At 43.1% G+C, this 13,555-nt stretch overlaps 1 protein-coding gene across 6 annotated transcripts in view; it reads left to right on the top strand.

Annotated features, from left to right (window-relative positions):
• LOC144479482 (zinc finger and BTB domain-containing protein 7A-like) overlaps positions 1-13,555 on the top strand; it is a 200,367-nt gene that overhangs the window by 83,727 nt on the left and 103,085 nt on the right. For 2 of the 6 annotated variants that reach the window (XM_078198198.1, XM_078198199.1), the window contains exon 2: positions 6,793-6,911. The exons of 3 other annotated variants lie outside the window; for them this stretch is intronic. In XM_078198198.1, coding sequence (XP_078054324.1) covers positions 6,823-6,911 — 89 coding nt within the window. In that variant the 5' untranslated portion in view covers positions 6,793-6,822. Of the gene's footprint in view, positions 1-6,638; positions 6,912-13,555 lie in introns of those variants that run through there. One more of the 6 variants, XM_078198197.1, reaches the window with a different exon arrangement.

Raw genomic sequence — 13,555 nt, 5'->3', positions numbered from 1 at the left:
GGCACCAACTGTTTCCATTACTATAGCTTGTCATCCTCTACCAATAAAAGTGCTGAAGAGTCCATTCCATTTGTCGGCCATTTTGTGTGAAGAACTTCCTGATATCAGTCCTAACGTTACATTTTATTAGTTTGAACCTGTCTCCTTACCTCTTCATAAAATGTTACATACAACACAGAAACAAGTCACTTGGCTCACTGCCTGTGCAGTTCTTTGAAAGAACTATCTGGTTGTTTCCACTCCCTTACCATTTCACCATAGCCCACACATCCTCCTTTTTCAAAAATGTATCCAATTCCCTTTAGAAAGTTTTTAATGATTGAATCTGCTCTTTGTTGCCCTTTTGGGCAGTGCATTCCAGATCATCCTGATTTACTGAGTAAAAAATGTTTTCCAAGTCACCTTTTTTACCAAATATCTTAAATTTGTCCTGCTGGTTACTGACCCAATTGCCACTGGAAACAGTTTCTCCTTATTTGCTCTATCAAAACAAGATTTTAAACCCCCCTTAAATCTCCATTTGGACTTCATTTTAAGAAGAACATCACCAATTCCTCTGGTCTGTACCTATAACTGAAACCTTTCATGCCATTCAAGAAAATCTCCTCTGCACCCTCTTTAAAGTCCTGACATCCTTCATAAGATATTGTGCTCCGAATTGGCCACAATCCTTTGGGGCCTATCCCGTGTTTTATAGTGTTGAGCATATTTCTTTGTTTTTGTGTTCTGTGTCTCTATTGATAAAAACCAAGGATCCCATATCCATTACAGCCTTCTTAACTTGTCCTGCCATATTCAAAAGAATTAACTCTTTATTCCTGTACCCCTTTTAAAATTGTTTATATTGCCTTTTCTCATCAAGGTGAATCAGTTCACACTTGTGTTAAATTTCATCTGTCTTGTGTCTGCCCATTTCACCAGTAGTCTATGATCTCTTGAAAGCTGTCACTATTCTCCTTATTATGTCTGCAAGTTTTGTACCATCTGCAAACTTTGGAAATATGCCCTGTATGTCCAGGTCATTAATCTGTATGACAAAAAGCAATGGTCTCAACACCGACCTCTTGGGGAGCACCGTATACCACCCTAGTCTGAAAACAACAATTCATCATTATTCTCTCCTTTCTGCCCCTTAACTACTTTTTGTAGGCGTGCATCCACCGCCCTTTTTAATCTCGTAGCTTTTAATTTTGCTAATTAGTTTATAATGTAGTGTTTTATCAATGCCTTTTGTAAGTCACTATGCATAAACATTAACCACAATATCCTCAAAGAACTTGACCAAGTTAGTCCAACTCTATTTGCCTTTTTTTTTAAAAGAAGCATGCTGGCTTTCATTTATTAACCTATATTTTTCTAAATGCTTATTAATTTTGCCCTGCATTAATTTATTCTCAAAAGCTTGGTCTGTAATTGTTGTGTTTCTCCCTCCCACCTTTTATTGAAGGAAGTTCTGTTGATGTTTCCGATGCACGTTTTTTAAATATGCAATTTTCTATGACTTGTGTCATCTCAAGGCCAAAGAGTCCAAGTTTTTTTCTTAACTCAAATTTCTAGGGATCGCTTTCCCTGCCTCCAGGGTCCTGATGTGTCCCTGTGCCTTGCTTACATGGTAAGAAGTCTCACAACACCAGGTTAAAGTCCAACAGGTTTATTTGGTAGCAAATACCATAAGCTTTTGGAGCACTGCTCCTTCGTCAGATGGAGTGGAAATGTGCTCTCAAACAGTGCAAACAGACAAAATCAAGTTACAGAATACCGATTAGAATGCGAATCCTACAGCCAGCCAGGTCTTAAAGGTACAGACAATGTGGGTGGAGGGAACATTAAACACAGGTTAAAGAAATGTGTATTGTCTCCAGACAGAACAGCTAGTGAGATTCTACAAGCCCAGGAGGCAAGCTGTGGGGGTTACTGATAATGTGACATAAATCCAACATCCCGGTTTAGGCCGTCCTCATGTGTGCGGAACTTGGCTATCAATTTCTGCTCAGTGACTCTGCGCTGTCGTGTGTCGTGAAGGCCGCCTTGGAGAACGCTTACCTGAAGATCCAAGGCTGAATGCCCGTGACTGCTGAAGTACTCCCCCACAGGAAGAGAACAGTCTTGCCTGGTGATTGTCGAGCGGTGTTCATTCATACATTGTCGTAGCGTCTGCATGGTTTCCCCAATGTACCATGCCTCGGGACATCCTTTCCTGCAGCGTATCAGGTAGACAATGTTGGCCGAGTTGTAAGAGTAGGTACCGTGTACCTGGTAGATGGTGTTCTCACGTGAGATGATGGCATCCGTGTCGATGATCCGGCCTGTCTTGCAGAGGTTGCTGTGGCAGGGTTGTGTGGTGTCGTGGTCACTGTTCTCCTGAAGGCTGGGTAGTTTGCTGCGGACAATGGTCTGTTTGAGGTTGCGTGGTTGTTTGAAGGCAAGAAGTGGGGGTGTGGGGATGGCCTTGGCGAGATGTTCGTCGTCTTCAATGAAATGTTGAAGGCTCCGGAGGAGATGCCGTAGCTTCTCCGCTCCGGGGAAGTACTGGACGACGAAGGGTACTCTGTCCACCGTGTCCCGTGTTTGTCTTCTGAGGAGGTCGGTGCGGTTTTTCGCTGTGGCGCGTCGGAACTGTTGATCGATGAGTCGAGCGCCATATCCTGTTCTTATGAGGGCATCTTTCAGCGTCTGGAGGTGTCTGTTGCGATCCTCCTCATCTGTGCAGATCCTGTGTATTCGGAGGGCTTGTCCATAGGGGATGGCTTCTTTAACGTGTTTAGGGTGGAAGCTGGAGAAGTGGAGCATCATGAGGTTATCCGTGGGCTTGCGGTACAATGAGGTGCTGAGGTGGCCGTCCTTAATGGAGATGCGTGTGTCCAAGAATGCAACCGATTCCGGAGAGTAGTCCATGGTGAGTCTGATGGTGGGATGGAACTTGTTGATGTCATCATATAGTTGTTTCAGTGATTGCTCACCATGACTCCAAAGGAAGAAAATATCATCGATGTATCTAGTGTATAGCATCGGTTGAGCAGGATACTGTAATTAAGGTGCATTCTGATCAGAATTTTGTGCAGTTTAATCCTAACTATGATTTCAACTTTACGGTGTTGTCTTTTGTAACTTGCCCTTCTTTGTAAATGAAAATTTGCATTTATATAGTGTTTTTCACTGTGTCGAGGTGCTTTGTCACCAATTAAGTACTTTTTGAAGTCACTGTTGTAATGTAGAAAACACGGCAGACAATGTGTGCACAATGACACCCCATAAACAGCAATGTCTAGATAATCTGTTTTTTTTGTGTGTGATTTCGATTGAGGGATAAATAGGGCACCAGGATAACTCCCCTGCCTGTCTTCAAAGTAGTCCCATCAGATCTTTTGCATACAACGAAGCAGTTTGATGAGGTCTTGGCTCAACATCTAGTCTGAAAGAAGACAGCTCCAGCAATGTAGTGTTCCCTCAGTAATGCATTGGCATGTCAGCTCAAATTTTGGAGTGGAACTTGAACCCAATGCTGCCCACTGAGCCACCACTGACACACAAAAACTGCACATGTTGAGTATAAAGTCCACCAAAAGTCCTAGAACTTTCAACTTGTTCTTTTGCTGCTTCAATGGCATTAAAGAAACAGTGCGAGAGAAGCTAGCTGAGATACCCCCTCCTTCCCAGGTGAACACTTGACAGTGAAATTGGGCTTCAGTGCTCACGCAAAATGAGTGATAGTGAATCGGCCACATGCCAGGTGGTTTTAAAAATACTCAGTGGAAATCAATGGAGCATGGACCACTCGTTCATTTCTACCTCTTTTGTATTACTGACCAAGACCGATATCATCACCACCATGTCCAGTAGAATGTAAGTGAAATGCAAAAACCTACTTTGTTCCCTCCACTTGAGTTGCTGTTTGTAACCTAGTTTGCATGATATTTAAGAGTGCCCTTTATATAAGAATTTTAAACAGCTTTTTGAATCAGTAACTGTTTAATTCAAGGCTCCAAATGATGATTTTGTAAAGTAAAAAGAAATACTTGTGTTTGTAAAGAGTTTTTCACACTTGGAACACCCCCTTATTGCCAATGTTGATTTGATTTATTATTGTCACATGTATTGGGATACAGTGAAAAGGATTGTTTCTTGCGTGCTATACAGACAAAGCATACCACTGTAGAGTACATAGGGGAGAAGAAAAGGATAGGGTGTAGAATATAGTGTTGCAGTTACTGATGAAGTGAAGAGAAAGATCAGCTTAATATATAAAATATTTAAAGAACATTATTAGAAAGTTTGAAGGAGTTAGAGGTAAGTTTTAAGAGCATAGAAGAGTAAAAGATAGAATTAGAGGGTGTGCATGGTGCCTCACAGCGTCAGGGACCTGGGTTCGATTCACGGCTCGGGTCACTGTCTGTGTTGAGTTTGCGCGTTCTTTCTGTGTCTGCATGGGATTCCTCCGGGTGCTCCGGTTTCCTCCCACAATCCAAAGATGTGCGGGTTAGGTGAATTGGCCATGCTAAATTCTCCCTCCGTGTACCCGAGCAGGTGCTAGAATGTGGTGACTAGGGGATTTTCACAGTACCTTCATTGCAGTGTGAATGTAAGCCTACTTGTGACTAATAAATAAACTTTTATGCTGGGGATAGCTCACAAGAAGCCGCCTCGCTCCAGCACCATTTTTTTTGGGCACTGTTGTAATGTAAAACATGGCAGCTAAAACAGCAATGTGATCATGACCAGAAGTTCTGTTTTAGTGAAATTGGTTGATGAATAAATACTGGCCAGAACACCAGGGAGAAATCTCCTGCTGAATATAAAGGTAAGGAAGTATTGTTGCAACTATACAAGGCATTGGTGTGACCGCACCTGGAGTATTGTGCGCAGTTTTGGTCTGTTTATTTGAGGAAAGATGTAGTGGATTGGAGGTAGTTCAGAGGAGGTTCACTAGATTGATTCCAGGGATAAGGGGTTTGTCGTATGAAGAGAGATTGTACAGTTTAGGCCTAAACTCTCTGAAATTTAGAATGAGGGGAGATCAAATTGAGGTATACAATATGATAAAAGGTATGGTAAAGAGTGGATGCTTCCTCTTGTGGGGCATTCCAGAACGAGAGGTCATAGTCTTAGGATAAGGGATAGCAAATTTAAAATGGAGTTGAGGAGAAACTACTTCTCCCAAAGGGTTGTGAATCAGTGGAATTTGCTACCACAAAGTGTGGTGGATACTGGGACAGTGCCATTAGATGTCCACCTGAGGGGGCAGGTTGGGGCCTCAGTTTAACATCTCTTTCGAAAAACAGGACATCGAACAGTGTAAAACTGCATCGGAGTAAAAAAAATCATGCAACACCATTAATACATTCTTTAATGTTTATTAATAAACTACAGCTATTAGCCCTGAAATCTTAATCATGTTACCTTGCCTTGTATTCCGGATTAGAACAGGATTGTAAACCTGGGTATAACCAAAATGGCTTGAATTTTGGGGACTGCAACAAAGCTCCATGCTGGTACTTTATTACATGAGTGTGTGAAAATTGCTCCTGAGCTGGTGACTGGATTTTTCATATAACCCAACCACCTTGAGAAAATCAGCTCTCCATTTTGATCTGACTAGGGGAGTGAGCGAGAGAAAAAGTGTGCATACTGGTTAGGGAGAGTGAGACAAGGGCAAAGAATTTCTTTGGCAATGTTTAAAGGGACATTGAAGATGTTATTAAAGGACTTTCAGAGCATTGTACATTTATGTAGGATGCAATGATCTGATGTCATGAATTGACTTCTAAATTCTTTTCCAGTTTGAAGATCTGAAAACTCATTTGGCAAAATAGGAATGGTAGCAAAAATTGCCCACAACTAACAACTTAGTTGCCTTCATTCTTAAAGCAGGTTGTTCCAGGAAGTGGGCCTGCCAGATAAATTGCCATTTGTGGTAACTCTTCCCCTTTAAAAGTTGGGTCGTCACAAAAAAGGACGGTTGAGCTTTCTTGCACTTTAACCACTGTGGTGAGGGAATTATAGGGAGGGGCTGAGTCAAATTGTGTCATGTTACTTGCACAGTGCGGGTATTTATTTTGGGCACAAGCCATCCCCCGGCGCACTAACAAAAAAAAGGTTTTTTAATCCTCAACAGTGTGGGTACTGAGTGCCAACGGTGCCTCTTCATCTGATGCCCATGTGAATCAAGTCATGCATGTGACTATCTGTGTGCTTCAGGTCATGTTGTTGCTATAGTACTATTTCTAGTTGATCTTGGATCAGCCCACCAATCAGTAAGAACAGCCGGGAGCAAGCTGGTGCTTGCCAATTTAACCCATGGCGAAACTTTTGAGTTTTGAGTCAACCCTTTCAAGAGCTATACTTCCCCCAGTGCAGAAAAGGGATTATCTATTTCATTTTTTATAATTAAAAACTGGCATGAGAATTCCTGCAAACGGTCAGCTTGAGGCTGTACAGCAGCAGCTGTACTAAATTTGATTTAAGATTTTGTTGCATGGAGTTCAGTTTTGGAGTAGGCTGTTTGAATCAGTGAATTAAGTAACTTCCTTGTGTAAAAGGGTGGTTCTGCGTGTTTGGCTGGGAGGAGTCACTGAGCCGCGTCAGTGTGAGAGACCTAAATTAATCCCAGTGGAGATACAATCATTAACACGCAAGGTGCTGGCTGGGAGGAGTTACTGAACCTTGTAGTGTGAGGAACCTGAGTTGACACCAGTAAAAGATCGTCCTTTTTCCTTTTGACTATCTTGAGAGCTTCGTGATGTTTTTAGTTAAGATCAATTTGAGTCTGTTAATTTAGCTTCCTCGTACTGTCAGGTACAATTAAACTCCTCCGGCTGGTTCAAGATGATGTCTTCAATGTTGTTGAAACAGAAATATTACAAAAAGATCAACTGCAAAGACCAGCAGAAAAAGCGAAATGTCAGTCATAAAATGTGAGTAGTTTTGTTTTTAAACTTTCTTTGCTTCTGGTGTTGCAACCCGCTCCGATCACATCGGGTGACCTACTCCTGACTCTGCCGTGCTCTCAAGTCAGATAAAAGCTAATTAACACAGCCTTGTGTGATTAGCCTCCCTTTTTGCGATTTTGCCCCCCCCCCCCCAACTTTGTTGAAGGGACTCTCTCTGTGTGTAGTTGTCTCTCCCCTGTGTATTTCTGAGAACCCATACATATCAAGTACCTCTTTCCTCCGAGCTGGTTGTGGTATTCCCTGTCATTAAGTTGTCTCGACCCTCCCCGTTTCTCAGAATTGTATGGTGATGTTTTATATGTTTGCTGGTTTCAGAGACTCCTAAAAATTGACCTCTGTTAGTTCGCCTTTTCTGAAGGAGTTTTAGTCTTGTATGTTTGTATAGCAGATGGTAGACTGCCTTTTAATCAGTGTACAAGAATGTACAAGATCATAGGTTGTGAGTAACAATTTAATCTCCTGGGGTGTATTGTGTTTTTTCTCCTGGAAATTCCTTTTCAGTGGCTCTGCTAGGCTAAAATACAATTCTGGTCTGCCACCGTAATGTGATTGGATCTCGAAGGCAAAAGCCTGACATCAGTTTAGGCAAATCCTTTGATCTCGTAGGGTTGGCTTTTATATAGAACGGGGGAAAACAGCCCCATTTTAAATGGGCAGGTTGTCTGGTAAACTAATTAATCGTGCTGCTACACAGAGCAGGGTACAGTAACCTTCCTGGTAGTGTGACAGTGGCCTTGGTGAGCTTGTTTGGTGTTGAAGTGTTTTATCCAAGTTGTACTTAGTGGACTTTTTCACAATTCAAGAATATTTTGAGTAAATTATGTGGTTCTGAGGCAAACTCAGCAAGGCCCCAGCTTTGATCCATGATCTCTCGATTGCGTTAGCCAGATAGGGTAGGAGTGGGGACACTGCATTTTGGTCTCTGTTTGCATGACTTTAGGAAGGAATCAGCAAGGTTTCACTCTCTTGTCTCTGATTGGAAAGTGTCTGGCACTGGCTGAGGAGTAGATTGGGCTCCTGTCAGATGCCTCTCCTGCAGTTGAATAGTCACCTGAAAGATCGATAATGGCTACTTAATCCAAAATTGAGCTAAAGGTTCACTTCAGTAAAAGGTTCCTGTCGAGGTTTCACAGCTCAGCAGCGAGGACATTTTTATTGCAGCAGAGTCATCTTTCTGTTCCCTCCCCCACATAATTTGACTACACCAGAAGTGGCTAAACCAGGAACTTCAACTGCCAAAAAAAACCCTGAGATCCGCCCCTTAGTGAACTCGGCAACTGCCACTTAAAGGAAAAGACTAGTTAAATATAGAGAAGGCACAGCAGAGGAATAATAATTCCAATCAATAACTGGGTTAAAAGCAGGGTGGCTGACTGGGTGGGGTTGTAGATACTGAGCGGTGGTAATATTGACACACAATGTGGAATTACTGTGGCATATTACAACATTAGTGCTTTTGCATTCTTTTGTGATATCAACTCCTTCATAAACTAAAGTGTACTTTATTCTCTGGTATATTCCAAAAACAGTATCGCTCAGAAATCAAGAGTACGAATGTCCATATTTCTTTGAGCGTATGGATGTACATTGCGTGCCAATCATGTTCCTCTCCAGTGATTGCTTGCTTGGCACTTGTTCAATTTCAGAAATTAACTCCCCTTTTGAGTCTATCTTCCTCAGCATCAATGTTTCAAGATTGTAAGTGTGGTCCGGGGTTTGCTATACCATATAAAATGAAGTAAATGGAAAGAACTCTCGTTTATATCCCTTCCTTACCCTCAGGATGTCATAAAGCTCTTTACAGCCAAAGAAGTACTTTTTTGAAGTGTAATCACTGCTGTAATGTTTGGAGCCATGGCTGGCGGCACGGTGGCACAGTGGTTAGCACTGCTGCCTCTCAGCGCCAGGGAACCAGGTTCAATTCCTGGCTTGGGTCACCTGTCTGTGGGGAGTTTGCACATTCTCCCCGTTCTGTGAGTTTCCTCCGGTGCTCCAGTTTTCTCCCACAGTCTGAAAAACATGCTGGTTGTGTGCATTGGCCATGCTAAATTCTTCCTCAGTGAACCCAAACAGGCGCTGGAGTGTGGCGACTAGGGGATTTTCACAGTAACTTCAGTGTTAATGTAAGCCTACTTGTAACACTAATAAATAAACTTAAAGAGACTTTTAAAAATAATTCCACACAGCAAGGTCCCACAAGCAGCATTGAAACAAATGACCAGATGATCTGTTTCTGATATTAGCTGAGGGATAAGAAATGGCCAGCTCTGCAAGGAGAATTCCCTTACTCTTCACACAGTGCCATCTGACCTTTTACCTCAAATTGAACGAGCAGCCAGGGCCCCAATTTAAGGCCGCATCCAAAAGACAGCACCGTAGACAGTGCAGCATTCCCTCAGCATTGCACTGGAGTGAGCCGAGATTATGTGCTCAAGTCCATGGAATCAGACATGAACTCACAATGTCCTGACTCCAAGGCCGGAGTTCTACCACAGAGCCACAGCTGACTCATTTGAATTTTGTTCATCTGTTTTGATGCAGGCAAGCCTTGTTTGCTTGGGACATGTATGCATTTAGACTATCTTTATAGGTGGCATTCAGACTAGGAGAGTGGCATCATTTCTCTGCACACCTGTGGGGAACTGCAGGAGCACTGTCATCTGAGTGTCTTGCAGAATAGTTTTGAAGTTATGTTGGAGCTATGGAGTTATCTGAAATGTCATCTCCAGTCTCTCTGCTGAATGGTGTCACTGGTCCATTTCCACAGCAACTGTAATTTTAGAATAATGACTGTTCGATTTATCACTGTATTTATAACTCTTTTTAAGTTTAGCTTCAATTGCTTAACTTTGCAGTCTCTCCTCTCCTCCCCAGCACCCCCCACTTTTGACTTGCTGGAGTACTCGGTAACCCCCCCCCCCCCCACTGCACTTTTCATTTGCTGCCATTTATGTATGTGTATTTGCCTTGCTGTTGCTGCATGGTCTGATAACACTGCCACATCTTGTGTTTCAGCCCACTCCAAGCCCACACACCAACACTTCTTAAAAAAATAATTCTTGGAATGGAACTTTCCTGTCCTGTCCGCTACAAGACTGGAAATTTCCCCCCTGCAAAGTCATTGGACTTTTGCTGGTCCGTCTGATTTTCCATTCTGGCCATGGCAATTCCTGCAGCAGTGGGAAAATGGAAAATTTAGGTTTTGGGATGTGGGTGTTGTTATTTAAGGCTGGCATTTCTTTTGCTCTTTCATGGGCTGTGGGTGTCACTGGCAGCATCAGCATTTATTGCCCATCCCTAATTACCTTAAAAAGATAGTTGTGAGTTGCCGCCTTAAACTGTTGCAGTCCATGTGGTGCAGATACACCAACAGTGCTGTTCGGGAGAACATTCCAGAACTTTGATCCAGCAACAGTGAAGGAACAATGATATCGTTCCAAGTCAGGATGTCGTGTGAATTGGAGGGGAACTTGCAATTAGTGGTGTCTCCATGCATCAGCTGCTCTTGGCCTTTTAGGTGGTAGAAACCTTGGTGAATTGCTGCAATGTATCTGGTATATGGTGCGCATTGCTGCCACCGTGCATCAGAGATGGGGAGAGTAAATGTTTAAATTGAGCGAAGGAGTGCCTCAAAAGTAGGCTACTTTGCCTGGATGGTGTTAAGCTTCATGAGTGTCTTTGGAGCTACACTCAGCCAGTCAAGTGGAGAGTATTCCATCACACTCCTGACTTATGCTTTGTAGATGCTGAACAGGATTTGGGGAGTCAGGAGGTGAGTTTCTCACTGAAGAGTTCCCTGCCACTAACCTACTCTTGTAACCACAGTATTTATACGGCTGGTCTGGTTTAGCTTCTTGTCAATGGTAATCTCCAGGTTGATGATGAGGGGATTCAGTGATGGTAATCCTATTGTCTCATTGGAGATGGTCATTGCCTGTCACTTGCCACTTGTAAGCCCAAGTTTGAATGTTGTCTAGACCTTACTGCATATGGGCATGGACTGTTCCAGCATCTGGGGAATTGTGAATGGTACTGAGCACTGCACAATCATCAGTGAACATCCCCACTTCTGACCTTATAACAGAGGGAAGGTCATTGATGAAACTGCTGAAGATGGTTGGGCTTTAGGACACTACCCTGAGGAACCCCTGCAGAGATGTTGTGGGACTGAAATGATTGGCCTCCAATAACCACAGCCTTTGTGCAAGGTATGACTCCAATCAGTGGGGAGTTTCCCCTTAATTCCCATCAGCTTCAATTTTGCCATGGCTCTTCAACGTCACAATCTGTCCAATGCTGCCTTGATGTCAACGGCAGTCTTTCCACTCCCGTCTGGAATTCAGCCCCTTTCTCCATGTTTAGACCATGGCTGCAATGAGGTCAGGAGCCAAATGGCATTGGCGGAACCCAAACTGAGCATTAGTGAGCAGGTTATTACGGAGTAAGTGTTACTTGATAGCACTGTTGACAACAGCTTCCATTACTTCGCTGATGATGATCAAGATTAGGCTGATGGGGCAGTAATTGGCCAGATTTGATTTGCCCTGCTTTTTGTGGACAGGATGTATCTGAGCATTGTTGAGTAGATGCCAGTGTTGTAACTGTACAGGAACAGCTTGGTTATGGGGCGCAGCTAGTTCTGGAGCAATAGACGTCATTACCATTGCTGGGATGTTGCAAGGGTCCCCATAACCTCAGCAGTATCCATTGCCTTCAGCCTTTTCTTTATATCGTGTTCATCTCTAGTTTAACTTGAGAATGTAGTGATGGATCTTCTTCCTAAACCCTGTAGTGAAGATACTCAATGCTGTAAGATGGGGACTATACAACAGTCTGATACAAAGTGGTTTGCTAGGCCACTCCAGTGTTAAAAGTCCACCATGCTGGTGTGGGATTGGAGTCACATATAGGCCAGAATGGAGAGGACAGTAACTTCTCTTCCCCAAGTGATATTAGTGTGAACCCATTGAAATTTTTTCCTGACAATCCAAACGCTTCACTGTCACTTTCCGTTTCCAATTCAAATTCTCAAACCACCATCATAGATTATCATAGAATCATTCAGTGCAGAAGGAGGCCATTCGGCCCATCGAGTCTGCACCAACTGCAATCCCGCCCTGACCCCGTAGCCCCATACATTTACCCTAGCTAGTCTCCCTGACGCTAAAGGGCAATTTAGCATAGCTAATCCTCCGAACCCGCACATCTTTGGACAGTGGGAGGAAACCGGAGCACCCGGAGGAAACCTACACAGGGAGAATGTGTAAACTACACAGTCACCTCGAGGCCGGAATCGAACCCGGGTCCCTGGAGCTGTGAGGCAGCAGTGCTAACCACTGTGCCACTGTGCCACCCCGTTGGATTTGAGTTCCTGTTCTCTGGATTAATAGTCCAGTAACATAATGACAACAGCACCATACATAATTTGACAAAAGGAAATCTCCTGGTCATGATTCTAGCTACTTCTCTCTCCTGCCTCCTTCATAATTCCGAAGTGCTAAAGATTGTCAGTGTTCAGGATTGCTGTTTTCTATAATTGGACACTCATGCACTTACTTCTTTTCAGAACTTTACCTTCAGATGTCCTCCCAGCTCATAGAATTGTAAACACTCGCCAGAGTCTGAGAGGTTCCTGCCAGTACCCTCAACACTAAAGTGAGTGCTTGTGGGTGATTATTAGATCAAAACAGCTGGAATTATAGTAGAGTTACATCTCAGCTTCAGTAAGAATGTAATCAGAATGACTTTCCTTAAAACTATCCATTCAGTCAACTGTGGTTCAGTTGGTAGCATTCTCGACTCTGAGTCAAATCACTGCGGATTCAAGTCTTCAGACTTGAGCACAAAAATACAGGCTGATACACCGATGCAGAATTGAAGAAGAGCTGCACTGTTGGAAGTACATCTTTTAGCTGAGACGTTTCACTAAGTCTCTGTCTGCCCTCTCCGGTGGACATAAACAGACTCTTGGCACTATTTTGAAGGAGAATGGGGGATTTATCACAGTTATCCTGGGCAATATTTACTCTAGTCAACATCACTGAGACAGATGATTTGATCACGTTGCTGTTGGTAGGAGCTTGCTGTCCACAAATGGGCTACCGTATTTCTTATACAACAGTGACTACACTTCAAGAAGCACTTAACTGGCTGTGAAGCCTTTCGGGATGTCCCGTTGTCATGAAAGGAGTTAAATAAACGCAAGTCTGACTTTCTATCATCAGCACAGACTCCCTCCGATAATAATCTTAAAAAGGAGAGTTTCTTTGTTGATCCATTTTATTGCTGGATTACTGGGGAAACATCAGTGAATTAGAAGTGAGAGCAGTATAAAGGAGACTTTCTGTACATCATTTGAAGAATATACGTAGCTTAGTTCCTTACTGTGCCTCTATTAAAATAGTGAATTGTAGTTGGAGCGCTGTAAGGTCAGGCCTCAGCCCTACAGAACTCCCAATTGGCCAAGCAAGTGTCAGAATGCTGCAAATAGATGATAGTATCGCATGCTGAAGGTCACCTCAACAAGGGAAAAGTTTACAGTTTGGTAGTTTTTCAGTTACAGAGTAACCATATTTCAACCAGACCTTTACCAGTCACTGGATATGTGT

This window comes from Mustelus asterias, chromosome 26 (genome assembly GCF_964213995.1).
Source record: "Mustelus asterias chromosome 26, sMusAst1.hap1.1, whole genome shotgun sequence".
In the NCBI taxonomy this organism is placed as follows: domain Eukaryota; kingdom Metazoa; phylum Chordata; class Chondrichthyes; order Carcharhiniformes; family Triakidae; genus Mustelus; species Mustelus asterias.
This window is presented reverse-complemented; position numbering and strand designations above follow the sequence as displayed.